The following is a 22,077-nucleotide window of genomic DNA, read 5'->3' on the forward strand; positions in this document are numbered from 1 at the left end:
ATTAAAGCCTTGAAAATATTGCACACCAATTTTGGAAGCTTTAACCCTTAAAATAACGGAACCGGAGCCGTTTTAAGCTTTAAACCCCTTTACAGTCCCTGGTATCTGCTTTGCTGAGACCCAACCAAACCCAAAGGGGAATACGATACCAAATGACGCCTTCAGAAGTCTTTTATAAGTATCAGAGCTCCTCTCACATGCGACTGCATGCCATGCCTCTCAAAAACAAGTGCGCAACACCGGCGCGAAAATGAGACTCTGCCTATGCTTTGGGAAAGCCCCTAAAGAATAAGGTGTCTAAAACAGTGCCTGCCGATATTATTAAATCAAAATACCCAGAATAAATGATTCCTCAAGGCTAAATAAGTGTTAATATCAATCGATTTAGCCCAAAAAAAGTCTACAGTTTAAATAAGCCCTTGTGAAGCCCTTATTTACAATCTTAATAAACATGGCTTACCGGATCCCATAGGGGAAATGACAGCTTCCAGCATTACATCGTCTTGTTAGAATGTGTCATACCTCAAGCAGCAAGAGACTGCAAACTGTTCCCCCAACTGAAGTTAATTGCTCTCAACAGTCCTGTGTGGAACAGCCATGGATTTTAGTTACGGTTGCTAAAATCATTTTCCTCATACAAACAGAATTCTTCATCTCTTTTCTGTTTCTGAGTAAATAGTACGTACCAGCACTATTTGAAAATAACAAACTCTTGATTGAATAATGAAAAACTACAGTTAAACACTAAAAAACTCTAAGCCATCTCCGTGGAGATGTTGCCTGTACAACGGCAAAGAGAATGACTGGGGTAGGCGGAGCCTAGGAGGGATCATGTGACCAGCTTTGCTGGGCTCTTTGCCATTTCCTGTTGGGGAAGAGAATATCCCACAAGTAAGGATGACGCCGTGGACCGGACACACCTATGTTGGAGAAAAGAGCACATGGAAAAAATACACACAAGATCTACACACTTGTGATACACAAAACAATGGATTCACAATGATACACACACAGTGCCACAATGCACACAGCATATGCTATACAAATAGTGCCGACTGTGATACATACAGCAATGGCCTCACAATGTCACATACATACACACAGTGCCACATACACAATGCACACAGCATATGCTCTACAAATAGTGCCGACTGTGATACACACAGCAATGGCCTCACAATGTCACATACATACACACAGTGCCACATACACAATGCACACAGCATATGCTCTACAAATAGTGCACACTGTGATACACACAGCAATGGCCTTACAATGTCAGATACATACAGACAGTGCCACATACACAATGCACACAGCATATGCTCTACAAATAGTGCACACTGTGATACACCCAGCAATGGCCTTACAATGTCACATACATACACACAGTGCCACATACACAATGCACACAGCATATGCTTTACAAATAGTGCAGACTGTGATACACACAGCAATGGCCTTACAATGTCACATACATACACACAGTGCCACATACACAATGCACACAGCATATGCTCTACAAATAGTGCAGACTGTGATACACACAGCAATGGCCTTACAATGTCACATACATACACACAGTGCCACATACACAATGCACACAGCATATGCTCTACAAATAGTGCACACTGTGATACATAGAGCAATGGCCTTAATACATACACACAGTGCCACATACACAATGCGCACAGCATATGCTCTACAAATAGTGCACACTGTGATACATAGAGCAATGGCCTTAATACATACCCACAGTGCCACATACACAATGCACACAGCATACGCTGTACAAATAGTGCACACTGTGATACACCCAGCAATGGCCTCACAATGTCACATACATACACACAGTGCCACATACACAATGCACACAGCATACGCTGTACTAATAGTGCACACTGTGATACACACAGCAATGGCCTCACAATGTGACATACATACACACAGTGCCACATACACAATGCACACAGCATATGCTCTACAAATAGTGCACACTGTGATACACACAGCAATGGCCTCACAATGTCACATACATACACACAGTGCCACATACACAATGCACACAGCATATGCTCTACAAATAGTGCACACTGTGATACACACAGCAATGGCCTTACAATGTCACATACATACAGACAGTGCCACATACACAATGCACACAGCATATGCTCTACAAATAGTGCACACTGTGATACACACAGCAATGGCCTCACAATGTCACATACATACACACAGTGCCACATACACAATGCACACAGCATATGCTCTACAAATAGTGCACACTGTGATACACACAGCAATGGCCTCACAATGTCACATACATACACACAGTGCCACATACACAATGCACACAGCATATGCTCTACAAATAGTGCAGACTGTGATACACCCAGCAATGGCCTTACAATGTCACATACATACACACAGTGCCACATACACAATGCACACAGCATATGCTCTACAAATAGTGCAGACTGTGATACACCCAGCAATGGCCTTACAATGTCACATACATACACACAGTGCCACATACACAATGCACACAGCATATGCTCTACAAATAGTGCACACTGTGATACACACAGCAATGGCCTTACAATGTCACATACATACACACAGTGCCACATACACAATGCACACAGCATATGCTCTACAAATAGTGCAGACTGTGATACACCCAGCAATGGCCTTACAATGTCACATACATACACACAGTGCCACATACACAATGCACACAGCATATGCTCTACAAATAGTGCACACTGTGATACACACAGCAATGGCCTCACAATGTCACATACATACACACAGTGCCACATACACAATGCGCACAGCATATGCTCTACAAATAGTGCACACTGTGATACATACAGCAATGGCCTTAGAATGCAACATATAAACTGAACTATTAACACACAGTAATACGAACATAATGCACAAATGATGCACATACAGACACAAATATTCACACAAAGTGACACATATGCACACAGCAGATGTATTACAAATGGTGCACAAATGTGAAGCACACAGCAATGGTCTTTTGATACCCCGTACAGACACAACTATTCTTACGTGTGCGACGCACACATTTACTACCAACACGCATTACACAAATCTTTGAGAACATGACACAAAAAAGAATTGACATTGAATTATCTCCCCACCTTGTCTTCCACATTGTACAGAGGTTTAACATGCTCCTTATAAAACTCTAGGGGTGTCACAGGTCCAATTTTGTGAAACGTTTTCTCTTTGTCTCGGTATTCCCAGCTGAATGTGTCTGGGGGGCTCCCTAGGCAGATGCTGACAACTCTGTATACCTGAAAAACAGAGAAATGATTGCTAACAGATTAGCATTATCAAAATATGTATATGGGGAGGGGGAATCAGGAAAAAAGGCTACACAACAAATAAATTACTTTGCCAATTAATATAGTAAGCAATCTGTTTTCCTACAAAAAAAAAAAAAAGTGATAATAAAATAAAAACAGAATTTATGCTTACCTGATAAATTACTTTCTCTTGCGGTGTATCCAGTCCACGGATTCATCCTTACTTGTGGGATATTCTCATTCCCTACAGGAAGTGGCAAAGAGAGCACACAGCAGAGCTGTCCATATAGCTCCCCCTCTGGCTCCGCCCCCCCAGTCATTCGACCGACGGTTAGGAGAAAAAGGAGAAACCATAGGGTGCAGTGGTGACTGTAGTTTAAACAAGAAATTTTAACCTGACTTAATTGCCAGGGCGGGCCGTGGACTGGATACACCGCAAGAGAAAGTAATTTATCAGGTAAGCATAAATTCTCTTTTCTCTTGCAAGGTGTATCCAGTCCACGGATTCATCCTTACTTGTGGGATACCAATACCAAAGCTTTAGGACACGGATGAAGGGAGGGAACAAGACAGGTAACCTAAATGGAAGGCACCACTGCTTGCAAAACCTTTCTCCCAAAAATAGCCTCCACAGAAGCAAAAGTATCGAATTTGTAAAATTTGGCAAAAGTATGCAGTGAAGACCAAGTCGCTGCCTTACAAATCTGTTCAACAGAAGCCTCATTCTTGAAAGCCCAAGTGGAAGCCACAGCTCTGGTGGAATGAGCTGTAATTCGTTCAGGAGGCTGCTGCCCAGCAGTCTCATAAGCCAATCGGATGATGCTTTTCAACCAGAAGGAAAACATAATTTATGTAAGAACTTACCTGATAAATTCATTTCTTTCATATTAGCAAGAGTCCATGAGCTAGTGACGTATGGGATATACATTCCTACCAGGAGGGGCAAAGTTTCCCAAACCTCAAAATGCCTATAAATACACCCCTCACCACACCCACAATTCAGTTTAACGAATAGCCAAGAAGTGGGGTGATAAAAAAGTGCGAAAGCATATAAAATAAGGAATTGGAAAAATTGTGCTTTATACAAAAATCATAACCACCACAAAAAAGGGTGGGCCTCATGGACTCTTGCTAATATGAAAGAAATGAATTTATCAGGTAAGTTCTTACATAAATTATGTTTTCTTTCATGTAATAAGCAAGAGTCCATGAGCTAGTGACGTATGGGATGATTACCCAAGATGTGGATCTTTCCACGCAAGAGTCACTAGAGAGGGAGGGATAAAATAAAGACAGCCAATTCCTGCTGAAAATAATCCACACCCAAAATAAGTTTAATGAAAAACATAAGCAGAAGATTCAAACTGAAACCGCTGCCTGAAGTACTTTTCTACCAAAAACTGCTTCAGAAGAAGAAAATACATCAAAATGGTAGAATTTAGTAAAAGTATGCAAAGAGGACCAAGTTGCTGCTTTGCAAATCTGATCAATCGAAGCTTCATTCCTAAACGCCCAGGAAGTAGAAACTGACCTAGTAGAATGAGCTGTAATCCTTTGAGTTTTACCCGACTCAACATAGGCAAGATGAATTAAAGATTTCAACCAAGATGCCAAAGAAATGGCAGAAGCTTTCTGGCCTTTTCTAGAACCGGAAAAGATAACAAATAAACTAGAAGTCTTTCGGAAAGACTTAGAAGCTTCAACATAATATTTCAAAGCTCTAACAACATCCAAAGAATGTAACGATTTCTCCTTACAATTCTTAGGATTAGGACATAATGAAGGAACCACAATTTCTCTACTAATGTTGTTGGAATTCACAACTTTAGGTAAAAATTCAAAAGAAGTTCGCAACACTGCCTTATCCTGATGAAAAATCAGAAAAGGAGACTCACAAGAAAGAGCAGATAATTCAGAAACTCTTCTGGCAGAAGAGATTGCCAAAAGGAACAAAACTTTCAAAGAAAGTAATTTAATGTCCAATGAATGCATAGGTTCAAACGGAGGAGCTTGAAGAGCCCCTAGAACCAAATTCAAACTCCAAGGAGGAGAAATTGACTTAATGACAGGTTTTATACGAACCAAAGCTTGTACAAAACAATGAATATCAGGAAGATTAGCAATCTTTCTGTGAAAAAGAACAGAAAGAGCAGAGATTTGTCCTTTCAAGGAACTTGCGGACAAACCTTTATCTAAACCATCCTGAAGAAACTGTAAAACTCTTGGAATTCTAAAAGAATGCCAAGAAAAATGATGAGAAAGACACCAAGAAATATAAGTCTTCCAGACTCTATAATATATCTCTCTGGATACAGATTTACGAGCCTGTAACATAGTATTAATCACAGAGTCAGAGAAACCTCTTTGACTAAGAATCAAGCGTTCAATCTCCATACCTTTAAATTTAAGGATTTGAGATCCTGATGGAAAAAAGGACCTTGCGACAGAAGGTCTGGTCGTAGCGGAAGAGTCCACGGATGGCAAGAAGCCATCCGGACAAGATCCGCATACCAAAACCTGTGAGGCCATGCCGGAGCTACCAGCAGAACAAACGAGCATTCCTTCAGAATCTTGGAGATTACTCTTGGAAGAAGAACTAGAGGCGGAAAGATATAGGCAGGATGATACTTCCAAGGAAGTGGCAATGCATCCACTGCTTCCGCTTGAGGATCCCTGGATCTGGACAGATACATGGGAAGTTTCTTGTTTAGATGAGAGGCCATCAGATCTATTTCTGGAAGTCCCCACATTTGAACAATCTGAAGAAATACCTCTGGGTGAAGAGACCATTCGCCCGGATGTAACGTTTGGCGACTGAGATAATCCGCTTCCCAATTGTCTATACCTGGGATATGAACCGCAGAGATTAGACAGGAGCTGGATTCCGCCCAAACCAGAATTCGAGATACTTCTTTCATAGCCAGAGGACTGTGAGTCCCTCCTTGATGATTGATGTATGCCACAGTTGTGACATTGTCTGTCTGAAAACAAATGAACGATTCTCTCTTCAGAAGAGGCCAAGACTGAAGAGCTCTGAAAATTGCACGGAGTTCCAAAATATTGATCGGTAATCTCACCTCCTGAGATTCCCAAACTCCTTGTGCCGTCAGAGATCCCCACACAGCTCCCCAACCTGTGAGACTTGCATCTGTTGAAATTACAGTCCATGTCGGAAGCACAAAAGAAGCCCCCTGAATTAAACGATGGTGATCTGTCCACCACGTTAGAGAGTGTCGTACAATCGGTTTTAAAGATATTAATTGAGATATCTTTGTGTAATCCCTGCACCATTGATTCAGCATACAGAGCTGAAGAGGTCGCATGTGAAAACGAGCAAAGGGGATCGCGTCCGATGCAGCAGTCATAAGACCTAGAATTTCCATGCATAAGGCTACCGAAGGGAATGATTGTGACTGAAGGTTTCGACAAGCTGAAATCAATTTTAGACGTCTCTTGTCTGTTAAAGACAGAGTCATGGACACTGAATCTATCTGGAAACCCAGAAAAGTTACCCTTGTCTGAGGAATCAATGAACTTTTTGGTAAATTGATCCTCCAACCATGATCTTGAAGAAACAACACAAGTCGATTCGTATGAGATTCTGCTAAATGTAAAGACTGAGCAAGTACCAAGATATCGTCCAAATAAGGAAATACCACAATACCCTGTTCTCTGATTACAGACAGAAGGGCACCGAGAACTTTTGTAAAAATTCTTGGAGCTGTAGCTAGGCCAAACGGCAGAGCCACAAACTGGTAATGCTTGTCCAGAAAAGAGAATCTCAGGAACTGATAATGATCTGGATGAATCGGAATATGCAGATAAGCATCCTGTAAATCTATTGTGGACATATAATGCCCTTGCTGAACAAAAGGCAAGATAGTCCTTACAGTTACCATTTTGAACGTTGGTATCCTTACATAACGATTCAATATTTTTAGATCCAGAACTGGTCTGAAGGAATTCTCCTTCTTTGGTACAATGAAGAGATTTGAGTAAAACCCCATCCCCTGTTCCAGAACTGGAACTGGCATAATTACTCCAGCCAACTCTAGATCTGAAACACAATTCAGAAATGCTTGAGCTTTCACTGGATTTACTGGGACACGGGAAAGAAAAAATCTCTTTGCAGGAGGTCTCATCTTGAAACCAATTCTGTACCCTTCTGAAACAATGTTCTGAATCCAAAGATTGTGAACAGAATTGATCCAAATTTCTTTGAAAAAACGTAACCTGCCCCCTACCAGCTGAGCTGGAATGAGGGCCGCACCTTCATGTGGACTTAGAAGCAGGCTTTGCCTTTCTAGAAGGCTTGGATTTATTCCAGACTGGAGATGGTTTCCAAACTGAAACTGCTCCTGAGGATGAAGGATCAGGCTTTTGTTCTTTGTTGAAACGAAAGGAACGAAAACGATTATTAGCCCTGTTTTTACCCTTAGATTTTTTATCCTGTGGTAAAAAAGTTCCTTTCCCACCAGTAACAGTTGAGATAATGGAATCCAACTGAGAACCAAATAATTTACCCTGGAAAGAAATGGAAAGTAGAGTTGATTTAGAAGCCATATCAGCATTCCAAGTTTTAAGCCATAAAGCTCTTCTAGCTAAAATAGCTAGAGACATAAACCTGACATCAACTCTGATAATATCAAAAATGGCATCACAGATAAAATTATTAGCATGCTGAAGAAGAATAATAATATTATGAGAATCATGATCTGTTACTTGTTGCGCTAAAGTCTCCAACCAAAAAGTTGAAGCTGCAGCAACATCAGCCAAAGATATAGCAGGTCTAAGAAGATTACCTGAACACAGATAAGCTTTTCTTAGAAAGGATTCAATTTTCCTATCTAAAGGATCTTTAAACGAAGTACCATCTGACGTAGGAATAGTAGTACGTTTAGCAAGGGTAGAAATAGCCCCATCAACTTTAGGGATTTTGTCCCAAAATTCTAATCTGTCAGACGGCACAGGATATAATTGCTTAAAACGTTTAGAAGGAGTAAATGAATTACCCAATTTATCCCATTCTCTGGAAATTACTTCAGAAATAGCATTAGGAACAGGAAAAACTTCTGGAATAACCACAGGAGATTTAAACACCTTATCTAAACGTTTAGAATTAGTATCAAGAGGACCAGAATCCTCTATTTCTAAAGCAATTAGTACTTCTTTAAGTAAAGAACGAATAAATTCCATTTTAAATAAATATGAAGATTTATCAGCATCAATCTCTGAGACAGAATCCTCTGAACCAGAATCAGAATGATGTTCATTTAAAAATTCATCTGTAGAGAGAGAAGTTTTAAAAGATTTTTTATGTTTCCTAGAAGGAGAAATAACAGACATAGCCTTCTTGATGGATTCAGAAACAAAATCTCTTATGTTATCAGGAATATTCTGCACCTTAGATGTTGAGGGAACTGCAACAGGCAATGGTACATTACTAAAGGAAATATTATCTGCTTTAACAAGTTTGTCATGACAATTAATACAAACAACAGCCGGAGGAATAGCTACCAAAAGTTTACAGCAGATACACTTAGCTTTGGTAGTTCCAGCACTAGACAGCGATTTTCCTGAAGTATCTTCTGACACAGATGCAACGTGAGACATCTTGCAATATGTAAGAGAAAAAACAACATATAAAGCAAAATTGATTAAATTCCTTAAATGACACTTTCAGGAATGGGAAAAAAATGCCAATAAACAAGCTTCTAGTAACCAGAAGCAAAGAAAAAATCAGACTGAAATAATGTGGAGACAAAAGCGACGCCCATATTTTTTGGCGCCAAATAATACGCCCACATTGTTTGGCGCCTAAATGCTTTTTGGCTCCAAAAATTACGCTACATCCGGAACGCCGACATTTTTGGCGCAAAAGGACGTCAAAAAATGACGCAACTTCCGGCGACACGTATGACGCCGGAAACAGAAAAGATATTTTGCGCCAAAAAAGTCCGCGCCAAAAATGACGCAATAAAATGAAGCATTTTCAGCCCCCGCGAGCCTAACAGCCCACAGGGAAAAAAAATTTTAAGGTAAGAAAAAATGATTGATTCAAACGCATTATCCCAAATATGAAACTGACTGTCTGAAAATAAGGAATGTTGAACATTCTGAGTCAAGGCAAATAAATGTTTGAATACATATATTTAGAACTTTATAAATAAAGTGCCCAACCATAGCTTAGAGTGTCACAGAAAATAAGATTTACTTACCCCAGGACACTCATCTACACGTTTGTAGAAAGCCAAACCAGTACTGAAACGAAAATCAGCAGAGGTAATGGTATATAAATAAGAGTATATCGTCGATCTGAAAAGGGAGGTAAGAGATGAATCTCTACGACCGATAACAGAGAACCTATGAAATAGACCCCATAGAAGGAGATCACTGCATTCAAATAGGCAATACTCTCCTCACATCCCTCTGACATTCACTGCACGCTGAGAGGAAAACCAGGCTCCAACTTGCTGCGGAGCGCATATCAACGTAGAATCTAGCATAAACTTACTTCACCACCTCCATAGGAGGCAAAGTTTGTAAAACTGAATTGTGGGTGTGGTGAGGGGTGTATTTATAGGCATTTTGAGGTTTGGGAAACTTTGCCCCTCCTGGTAGGAATGTATATCCCATACGTCACTAGCTCATGGACTCTTGCTAATTACATGAAAGAAAGAGAGGTAGCAGTCGCTTTCTGACCTCTCCTTTTACCGAAATAGACAACAAACAAAGATGATGTTCGTCTGAAATCCTTAGTTGCTTGTAAATAGAACTTCAAAGCTCGAACCACATCAAGATTGTGTAAAAGCCGTTCCTTCTTAGAAGCTGGATTAGGACACAGGGAAGGAACAATGATTTCCTGGTTAATGTTCTTGTTAGAAACAACTTTAGGAAGAAAACCAGGTTTGGTACGCAAAACTACCTTATTTGCATGGAACACCAGATAGGGTGAATTACACTGCAAAGCAGACAATTCTGAAACTCTTCGAGCAGAAGATATAGCTACCAAAAACAAAACCTTCCAAGATAATAACTTAATATCTATGGAATGTAAAGGTTCAAACGGAACCCCTTGAAGAACTGAAAGAACTAAATTAAGACTCCATGGAGGAGCCACAGGTCTATAGACAGGCTTGATTCTGACTAAAGCCTGTGCAAACGCTTGAACATCTGGTACTTCTGCCAGACGCTTGTGTAAAAGGATAGACAGAGCGGATATTTGTCCCTTTAAGGAACTAGCTGACAAACCTTTCTCCAATCCTTCTTGGAGAAAAGACAATATCCTTGGAATCCTAATCTTACTCCACGAGTAACCCTTGGATTCACACCAAAAAAGATATTTCCGCCATATCTTATGGTAAATTTTCCTGGTGACAGGCTTTCTAGCTTGGATCAGAGTATCTATGACTGATTCAGAGAACCCATGCTTGGATAGAATTAAGCGTTCAATCTCCAAGCAGTCAGCTGCAGAGAAACTAGAAGATCCTGCCTCGTTGGCAGTGTCCATGGTGGGACAGATGACATGTCCACTAGGTCTGCATACCAAGTCCTGCGTGGCCACGCAGGCGCTATCAGAATTACTGAGGCCTTCTCCTGTTTGATTCTGGCTACCAGCCGAGGGAGAAGGGGAAACGGTGGAAAGACATAAGCTAGACTGAAGGACCAAGGAGCTACTAGAGCATCTATCAATGCCGCCTTGGGGTCCCTGGACCTGTGTCCGTAAATAGGAAGTTTGGTGTTCTGACGGGACGCCATCAGATCCAACTCTGGAATGCCCCATAGCTGGGTCAGCTGAGCAAAAACCTCCGGGTGGAGTTCCCACTCCCCCGGGTGAAAAGTCTGACGACTTAGGAAATCTGCTTCCCAGTTGTCTACTCCTGGGATGTGAATTGCAGATAGATGGCAAGAGTGATCCTCCGCCCACCTGATTATTTTGGTTACTTCCTTCATCGCTAAGGAACTCTTTGTCCCCCCCTGATGATTGATGTATGCTACAGTCGTGATGTTGTCCGACTGAAATCTGATGAATTTGGCCGCCGCTAGCTGAGGCCATGCCTGGAGCATGTTGAATATCGCTCTCAGTTCCAAAATGTTTATCGGGAGAAGAGACTCTTCCCGAGACCATAGGCCCTGAGCTTTCAGGGAGCCCCAGACTGCGCCCCAGCCTAACAGACTGGCGTCGGTCGTTACAATGATCCACTCCGGTCTGCGGAAGCACATTCCCTGAAACAGGTGATCCTGAGACAACCACCATAGAAGAGAATCTCTGGTTTTCTGGTCCAGTTGGATTTGAGGAGACAAATCTGCATAATCCCCATTCCACTGTTTGAGAATGCACAATTGCAGTGGCCTGAGATGAATTCGAGCAAAAGGGACTACGTCCATTGCTGCTACCATCAATCCGATTACCTCCATGCACTGAGCTACAGATGGCCGAGGAATGGAATGAAGAGCTCGGCAAGTATTTAAAAGCTTTAACCTTCTGACCTCCGTCAGAAATATTTTCATTTCTACCGAGTCTATTAATGTTCCCAGGAAGGGAACCCTTGTGAGCGGGGACAGAGAACTTTCTTTCGATGTTCACCTTCCACCCGTGAGACCTTAGAAAGGCCAGAACAATCTCCGTATGAGCCTTGGCTCTGGGAAAAGATGACGCCTGTATTAAGATGTCGTCCAGATAAGGTGCTACTGCAATGCCCCGCGGTCTTAGTACCGCTAGAAGGGACCCTAGCACTTTTGTGAAAATTCTGGGAGCGGTGGCCTGCCCGAAGGGAAGGGCCACGAACTGGTAATGCTTGTCCAGAAAGGCGAACCTTAGGAACTGATGGTGATCTTTGTGGATAGGAATATGAAGGTACGCATCCTTTAGATCCACGGTAGTCCTATATTAACCTTCCTGGATCATCGGTAAGATTGTCAGAATGGTCTCCATTTTGAATGATGGAACTCTGAGGAATTGGTTTAGAATTTTTAGATCCAGGATTGGCCTGAAAGTTCCTTCCTTTTTGGGAACCACAAACAGGTTTGAGTAAAAACCCAGTCCTTGTTCTGTAATTGGAACTGGATATATCACTCCCATCTTGATTAGATCTTCTACACAGCGTAAGAACGCCTCTTTCTTTGTCTGGTCTGTAGACAGACGAGAAATGTGGAACCTTCCCCTTGGAGGAGAGTCCTTGAATTCTAGAAGATATCCCTGAGCAACGATCTCTAATGCCCAGGGATCGGGAACATCTCTTGCCCAAGCCTGAGCAAAGAGAGAGAGTCTGCCCCCTACCAGATCCGGTCCCAGATAGGGGGCTACCCCTTCATGCTGTCTTAGTAGCAGCCGCAGGCTTCTTGGCCTGTTTACCCTTGTTCCAGCCCTGCAAAGGTTTCCAGGTTGCTTTGGGCTGTGAAGCATTACCCTCTTGCTTTGCGGTTGCAGAGGTTGAAGCAGGACCGCTCCTGAAGTTGCGAAAGGAGCGAAAATTAGCCTTGTTTTTAGCTTTAAAAGGCCTATCTTGCGGGAGGGCATGGCCCTTTCCCCCAGTGATATCCCAAATAATCTCTTTCAACTCGGGACCGAAAAGGGTCTTTCCCTTGAAAGGAATATTTAGTAATTTTGTTTTGGACGACACGTCAGCCGACCATGACTTGAGCCAAAGCGCTCTGCGCGCCATGATGGCAAAACCAGAATTTTTCGCCGCTAACTTAGCTAATTGCAAAGCGGCATCTGTGATAAAAGAATTAGCCAGTTTTAGAGCATTAATTCTATCCATGACTTCGTCATATGAAGTCTCCCTCTGGAGCGACTCCTCCAGCGCCTCAAACCAAAAAGCCGCTGCAGTAGTTACAGGAATAATGCAGGCAATAGGTTGGAGAAGGAAACCTTGTTGAACAAATATTTTCTTTAGTAAACCTTCTAATTTTTTATCCATAGGATCTTTGAAAGCACAACTGTCTTCAATTGGTATGGTTGTGCGCTTGGCTAGTGTTGAAACTGCCCCCTCTACCTTAGGGACCGTCTGCCACGCGTCCCGCCTGGGATCAGTTATGGGGAACATTTTCTTAAAGATAGGGGGGGGGAACAAAAGGTACACCTGGTCTCTCCCACTCCCTAGCAACAATATCTGCCAACCTCTTAGGGATCGGAAACGCATCAGTGTATACAGGGACTTCTAGATATTTGTCCATTTTACACAATTTCTCTGGGACCACTATAGGGTCACAATCATCCAGAGTTGATAAGACCTCCCTAAGCAGTACACGGAGGTGTTCCAATTTAAATGCTAGTGAATCTGATTCTGCCCGCTGAGAAACTTTTCCTGAGTCAGAAATTTCTCCCTCAGACATTACATCCCTCGCCCCTACTTCAGAGTGTTGTGAGTGTACATCAGATAAACCTCCCAAAGCTTCCGACTGCTCCTCATCTGTTCTCAAAACAGAGCTATCGCGCTTTTTAGGGAAAACTGGCAGTTTGGATAGAAAGGCTGCAAGGGAATTATCCATGACTGCCGCCAGTTGTTGCAATGTAATAGGTGCCAATGCACTAGAGGTACTAGGTTATAGCTTGAGCGGGCGTAACTGGTGATGACACATGGGGAGAGGAAGGCGGACTATCCTCATTACCTTCAGTCAAAGAATCATCTAGGGCTATATTTTTAAGTGACACAATATGATCTTTAAAGTGTATAGACGCATTAGTGCACTTGGGACACATTTTGAGTGGGGGTTCCACCATGGCTTCTGAACACATAGAGCAAGGCTTTTCCTTAGTGTCAGACATGTTTAACAGATTAGTATTATACACAAGCAGGCTTGGAAAAACACTTTATCAAGTAAAAAATACAATATGCAATAAATGGTACTGTGCCTTTAAGAAATAAAAGTGCACACAATTTTACAAAACGGTGAAAAATGAACCAAATCTCTTGAAATTTTTACAGTATGTGCCTAATGCTTCGATATGATTGCACAGCAAGTTTCAACCTGATTAACCCTTTAATGCCCAAACCGGAGCCGCCTAAAGCAAACAACCGGTTAATAAACTACAGCACATTGCCACTGCAGCCTGCTGTGGCCCTACCTTCCCTTAAGGATTGAATTTGAGAAAATCAAGCCTCCTGAAGTCCTCAAGCAGTCTCTGGACCCATGTGAAGCAGCATGTAAGGAAATCTGTCAGAATAAACTGCGCAACTGAGGCGTGAAATTAGGCCCCTCCCACTCCACTCCGGAGCTGTGAGGCCTTCAGAACCCAATTTAGGTGACTAAAAATAATGCCATGTGGAATAAAACCCCAAATAAACACACCAAAGTGCTTTAAAAGTGTCCATAAAAAGTATTTTGTCAAATAAAAACAGAATTTATGTTTACCTGATAAATTTCTTTCTCCAACGGTGTGTCCGGTCCACGGCGTCATCCTTACTTGTGGGATATTCTCTTCCCCAACAGGAAATGGCAAAGAGCCCAGCAAAGCTGGTCACATGATCCCTCCTAGGCTCCGCCTACCCCAGTCATTCGACCGACGTTAAGGAGGAATATTTGCATAGGAGAAACCATATGGTACCGTGGTGACTGTAGTTAAAGAAAATAAAATATCAGACCTGATTAAAAAAACCAGGGCGGGCCGTGGACCGGACACACCGTTGGAGAAAGAAATTTATCAGGTAAACATAAATTCTGTTTTCTCCAACATAGGTGTGTCCGGTCCACGGCGTCATCCTTACTTGTGGGAACCAATACCAAAGCTTTAGGACACGGATGAAGGGAGGGAGCAAATCAGGTCACCTAAATGGAAGGCACCACGGCTTGCAAAACCTTTCTCCCAAAAATAGCCTCAGAAGAAGCAAAAGTATCAAACTTGTAAAATTTGGTAAAAGTGTGCAGTGAAGACCAAGTCGCTGCCCTACATATCTGATCAACAGAAGCCTCGTTCTTGAAGGCCCATGTGGAAGCCACAGCCCTAGTGGAATGAGCTGTGATTCTTTCGGGAGGCTGCCGTCCGGCAGTCTCGTAAGCCAATCTGATGATGCTTTTAATCCAAAAAGAGAGAGAGGTAGAAGTTGCTTTTTGACCTCTCCTTTTACCTGAATAAACAACAAACAAGGAAGATGTTTGTCTAAAATCCTTTGTAGCATCTAAATAGAATTTTAGAGCGCGAACAACATCCAAATTGTGCAACAAACGTTCCTTCTTTGAAACTGGTTTTGGACACAGAGAAGGTACGATAATCTCCTGGTTAATGTTTTTGTTAGAAACAACTTTTGGAAGAAAACCAGGTTTAGTACGTAAAACCACCTTATCTGCATGGAACACCAGATAAGGAGGAGAACACTGCAGAGCAGATAATTCTGAGACTCTTCTAGCAGAAGAAATCGCAACTAAAAACAAAACTTTCCAAGATAATAACTTAATATCAACGGAATGTAAGGGTTCAAACGGAACCCCCTGAAGAACTGAAAGAACTAAATTGAGACTCCAAGGAGGAGTCAAAGGTTTGTAAACAGGCTTGATTCTAACCAGAGCCTGAACAAAGGCTTGAACATCTGGCACAGCTGCCAGCTTTTTGTGAAGTAATACCGACAAGGCAGAAATCTGTCCCTTCAGGGAACTTGCAGATAATCCTTTTTCCAATCCTTCTTGAAGGAAGGATAGAATCCTAGGAATCTTAACCTAGTCCCAAGGGAATCCTTTAGATTCACACCAACAGATATATTTTTTCCAAATTTTGTGGTAAATCTTTCTAGTCACAGGCTTTCTGGCCTGAACAAGAGTATCGATCACAGAATCTGAGAATCCTCGCTTTGATAAAATCAAGCGTTCAATCTCCAAGCAGTCAGCTGGAGTGAAACCAGATTCGGATGTTCGAACGGACCCTGAACAAGAAGGTCTCGTCTCAAAGGTAGCTTCCAAGGTGGAGCCGATGACATATTCACCAGATCTGCATACCAAGTCCTGCGTGGCCACGCAGGAGCTATCAAGATCACCGACGCCCTCTCCTGCTTGATCCTGGCTATCAGCCTGGGGATGAGAGGAAATGGCGGGAACACATAAGCTAGTTTGAAGGTCCAAGGTGCTACTAGTGCATCCACTAGAGCCGCCTTGGGATCCCTGGATCTGGCCCCGTAGCAAGGAACTTTGAAGTTCTGACGAGAGGCCATCAGATCCATGTCTGGAATGCCCCACAGGTGAGTGACTTGGGCAAAGATTTCCGGATGGAGTTCCCACTCCCCCGGATGCAATGTCTGCCGACTCAGAAAATCCGCTTCCCAATTTTCCACTCCTGGGATGTGGATAGCAGACAGGTGGCAGGAGTGAGACTCCGCCCAAAGAATAATTTTGGTTACTTCTTCCATCGCTAGGGAACTCCTTGTTCCCCCCTGATGGTTGATGTACGCAACAGTCGTCATGTTGTCTGATTGAAACCGTATGAACCTGGTCCTCGCAAGCTGGGGCCAGGCCTGGAGCGCATTGAATATCGCTCTCAGTTCCAGAATATTTATCGGTAGAAGAGATTCTTCCCGAGACCAAAGACCCTGAGCTTTCAGGGATCCCCAGACCGCGCCCCAGCCTATCAGACTGGCGTCGGTCGTGACAATGACCCACTCTGGTCTGTGGAACATCATCCCTTGAGACAGATTGTCCAGGGACAGCCACCAACGGAGTGAGTCTCTGGTCCTCTGATTTACTTGTATCTTCGGAGACAAGTCTGTATAGTCCCCATTCCACTGACTGAGCATGCACAGTTGTAATGGTCTTAGATGAATGCGCGCAAAAGGAACTATGTCCATCGCCGCCACCATCAACCCGATCACTTCCATGCACTGAGCTATGGAAGGAAGAGGAACGGAATGAAGTATCCGACAAGAGTCCAGAAGCTTTGTTTTTCTGGCCTCTGTTAGAAAGATCCTCATTTCTAAGGAGTCTATAATTGTTCCCAAGAAGGGAACCCTTGTTGACGGGGATAGAGAACTCTTTTCCACGTTCACTTTCCAGCCGTGAGATCTGAGAAAGGCCAGGACAATGTCCGTGTGAGCCTTTGCTTGAGGAAGGGACGACGCTTGAATCAGAATGTCGTCCAGGTAAGGTACTACTGCAATGCCCCTTGGTCTTAGCACCGCTAGAAGGGACCCTAGTACCTTTGTGAAAATCCTTGGAGCAGTGGCTAATCCGAAAGGAAGCGCCACGAACTGGTAATGTTTGTCCAGGAATGCAAACCTTAGGAACCGATGATGTTCCTTGTGGATAGGAATATGTAGATACGCATCCTTTAAATCCACCGTGGTCATAAATTGACCTTCCTGGATGGAAGGAAGGATAGTTCGAATGGTTTCCATCTTGAACGATGGGACCTTGAGAAATTTGTTTAAGATCTTGAGATCTAGGATTGGTCTGAACGTTCCCTCTTTTTTGGGAACTATGAACAGATTGGAGTAGAACCCCATCCCTTGTTCTCTTAATGGAACAGGATGAATCACTCCCATTTTTAACAGGTCTTCTACACAATGTAAGAACGCCTGTCTTTTTATGTGGTCTGAAGACAACTGCGACTTGTGGAACCTCCCCCTTGGGGGAAGTCCCTTGATTCCAGAAGATAACCCTGGGAGACTATTTCTAGCGCCCAAGGATCCAGAACATCTCTTGCCCAAGCCTGAGCGAAGAGAGAGAGTCTGCCCCCCACCAGATCCGGTCCCGGATCGGGGGCCAATATTTCATGCTGTCTTGGTAGCAGTGGCAGGTTTCTTGGCCTGCTTTCCCTTGTTCCAGCCTTGCATTGGTCTCCAAGCTGGCTTGGCCTGAGAAGTATTACCCTCTTGCTTAGAGGACGTAGCACCTTGGGCTGGTCCGTTTTTACGAAAGGGACGAAAATTAGGTCTATTTTTTGCCTTGAAGGGCCGATCCTGAGGAAGGGCGTGGCCCTTACCCCCAGTGATATCAGAGATAATCTCTTTCAAGTCAGGACCAAACAGCGTTTTCCCCTTGAAAGGAATGTTTAGTAGCTTGTTCTTGGAAGACGCATCAGCCGACCAAGATTTCAACCAAAGCGCTCTGCGTGCCACAATAGCAAACCCAGAGTTCTTAGCCGCTAACTTAGCCAATTGCAAAGAGGCGTCTAGAGTGAAAGAATTAGCCAATTTGAGAGCATTGATTCTGTCCATAATCTCCTCATAAGGAGGAGAGTCACTATCGAGCACCTTAAGCAGTTCATCAAACCAGAAATATGCGGCTGTAGTGACAGGGACAATGCATGAAATGGGTTGTAGAAGGTAACCCTGCTGAACAAACATCTTTTTAAGCAAACCTTCTAATTTTTATCCATAGGATCTTTGAAAGCACAACTATCCTCTATGGGAATAGTGGTGCGTTTGTTTAAAGTAGAAACCGCTCCCTCGACCTTGGGGACTGACTGCCATAAGTCCTTTCTGGGGTCGACCATAGGAAACAATTTTTTAAATATGGGGGGAGGGACGAAAGGAATACCGGGCCTTTCCCATTCTTTATTAACAATGTCCGCCACCCGCTTGGGTATAGGAAAAGCTTCTGGGAGCCCCGGCACCTCTAGGAACTTGTCCATTTTACATAGTTTCTCTGGGATGACTAAATTTTCACAATCATCCAGAGTGGATAATACCTCCTTAAGCAAAATGCGGAGATGTTCCAATTTAAATTTAAATGTAATCACATCAGATTCAGCCTGCTGAGAAATGTTCCCTAAATCAGTAATTTCTCCCTCAGACAAAACCTCCCTGGCCCCCTCAGATTGGGTTAGGGGCCCTTCAGAGATATTAATATCAGCGTCGTCATGCTCTTCAGTAACTAAAACAGAGCAGCCACGCTTACGCTGACAAGGGTTCATTTTGGCTAAAATGTTTTTGACAGAATTATCCATTACAGCCGTTAATTGTTGCATAGTAAGGAGTATTGGCGCGCTAGATGTACTAGGGGCCTCCTGAGTGGGCAAGACTCGTGTAGACGAAGGAGGGAATGATGCAGTACCATGCTTACTCCCCTCACTTGAGGAATCATCTTGGGCATCATTGTCATTATCACATAAATCACATTTATTTAAATGAATAGGAATTCTGGCTTCCCCACATTCAGAACACAGTCTATCTGGTAGTTCAGACATGTTAAACAGGCATAAACTTGATCAGAAAGTACAAAAAACGTTTTAAAATAAATCCGTTACTGTCACTTTAAATTTTAAACTGAACACACTTTATTACTGCAATTGCGAAAAAACATGAAGGAATTGTTCAAAATTCACCAAATTTTCACCACAGCGTCTTAAAGCCTTGAAAATATTGCACACCAATTTTGGAAGCTTTAACCCTTAAAATAACGGAACCGGAGCCGTTTTAAGCTTTAAACCCCTTTACAGTCCCTGGTATCTGCTTTGCTGAGACCCAACCAAACCCAAAGGGGAATACGATACCAAATGACGCCTTCAGAAGTCTTTTATAAGTATCAGAGCTCCTCTCACATGCGACTGCATGCCATGCCTCTCAAAAACAAGTGCGCAACACCGGCGCGAAAATGAGACTCTGCCTATGCTTTGGGAAAGCCCCTAAAGAATAAGGTGTCTAAAACAGTGCCTGCCGATATTATTAAATCAAAATACCCAGAATAAATGATTCCTCAAGGCTAAATAAGTGTTAATATCAATCGATTTAGCCCAAAAAAAATCTACAGTTTAAATAAGCCCTTGTGAAGCCCTTATTTACAATCGTAATAAACATGGCTTACCGGATCCCATAGGGAAAATGACAGCTTCCAGCATTACATCGTCTTGTTAGAATGTGTCATACCTCAAGCAGCAAGAGACTGCAAACTGTTCCCCCAACTGAAGTTAATTGCTCTCAACAGTCCTGTGTGGAACAGCCATGGATTTTAGTTACGGTTGCTAAAATCATTTTCCTCATACAAACAGAATTCTTCATCTCTTTTCTGTTTCTGAGTAAATAGTACGTACCAGCACTATTTGAAAACAACAAACTCTTGATTGAATAATGAAAAACTACAGTTAAACACTAAAAAACTCTAAGCCATCTCCGTGGAGATGTTGCCTGTACAACGGCAAAGAGAATGACTGGGGTAGGCGGAGCCTAGGAGGGATCATGTGACCAGCTTTGCTGGGCTCTTTGCCATTTCCTGTTGGGGAAGAGAATATCCCACAAGTAAGGATGACGCCGTGGACCGGACACACCTATGTTGGAGAAATAATTGATTGCCCTGCAAAAGTGATAACCAGTCTAATGAGCCCTCTTAAATAAGCCTCTAGTTCTATACTAAGTCTCAGAACATGGCTTACCCTTCCCACATGGGGAATCTTCTAGCATTATCTTGTCTTGACTAGAAAAAAGATGACTGAAACATACCTCAAAGCAGTTAAGCCTGCAAACTGTTCCCCTCAACTGAAGTTTTCTGGTACTCCTCAGTCCTGTGTGGGAACAGCAGTGGATTTTAGTTACAACATGCTAAAATCATTTTCCTCTCAGCAGAATTCTTCATCACTTTCTGCCAGAGAGTAAATAGTACAAACAGGCACTATTTAAAAATAAACTTTTGATTGAAGATATAAAACTACAAATCTAACACCACATTCACTTTACCCTCCCGTGGAGATGCTACTTGTTAGAGCGGCAAAGAGAATGACTGGGGGGGGCGGAGCCAGAGGGGGAGCTATATGGACAGCTCTGCTGTGTGCTCTCTTTGCCACTTCCTGTAGGGAATGAGAATATCCCACAAGTAAGGATGAATCCGTGGACTGGATACACCTTGCAAGAGAAAATGGTTTTACAGTTATAACAGCTTTTGGGTAACTATTAAAATAAATGTATGTGTATCCGTAAGTGTTGGAGCAAGGATATGTTATTCTTGGGAAAGGAATTATGTATTCTGCTGCACTGTCCAAAAAGTCAACAATTATCTTTTTGGTATAAGCAAGTTTATGAAAATATCTGGAAAACTAGAAAATAAAAAAATATTTGATAATGTATCAGTAACTCTCTGATAAAGGACATTGCTCTCATACTCTGGCTCTTTTCTGTTAATTTCTGAACAATGAAAGCGATATCTCCGGAAGCAAATTCCTTCCTCGCATTTTTAACGGAATGCAAGGGATAACAACACTACATGTAATTAAGGAATCAATCAGTCCTGCAAGGAACCATGGAAGGGTGTAAATACCCAGATAGAACTAGAACAACAAACTTTACTTGGGATCTGTCAAGCACAGGTGCAATGTTTCACCATCATTAAAACCGTATTTTTAGCTTCTATGTAGAAATACTTACATCCTGATAACATATTTAATTAATAAGTATATAACAAATGTGATCTCAGATTTTTCTATTTCCACGTAAACTATATTTGTTGTGGTAAAGAACAAAAGGAAATACATTTTGAAAAGCCTTATTTTAGAGGAAATAAAAAACTACCATGTCCCTTTAAAGGAACAGTAAACACCCACTACAATGTCCCTTTAAAGGGACAGTAAAGACCTTGTAATTAAGACATTTTTCGTGGTGCTGCGAAACAATAATATATCAGCCAAATCTTAACGTTTTTATATCAAAATTTACATTCTTTTTTCCTGCAATTATTTTTCAATAGCCAAACTCCTCCCATCATTTGCCTTATTTGGGAGATCCAAACTACTCCTTACTACAAGACTAGACATGGTCATAAAGTTAGTATAAAATGCATTTATTTGCAGTTATTTGAGCCCAGCTCGGAGAAAAGCTATATATAA

General features: G+C 42.4%; 1 protein-coding gene across 1 annotated transcript in view; it reads right to left on the reverse strand.

The window, feature by feature from the left end:
- Nucleotides 1-22,077, reverse strand: part of BLMH (bleomycin hydrolase) — a 236,895-nt gene that overhangs the window by 116,631 nt on the left and 98,187 nt on the right. Inside the window, exon 7 of the mRNA XM_053706144.1 lies at nucleotides 3,171-3,326. Coding sequence (XP_053562119.1) covers nucleotides 3,171-3,326 — 156 coding nt within the window. The remainder of the gene's footprint in view (nucleotides 1-3,170; nucleotides 3,327-22,077) is intronic.

Source organism: Bombina bombina, chromosome 3 (genome assembly GCF_027579735.1).
Source record: "Bombina bombina isolate aBomBom1 chromosome 3, aBomBom1.pri, whole genome shotgun sequence".
NCBI lineage: Eukaryota > Metazoa > Chordata > Amphibia > Anura > Bombinatoridae > Bombina > Bombina bombina.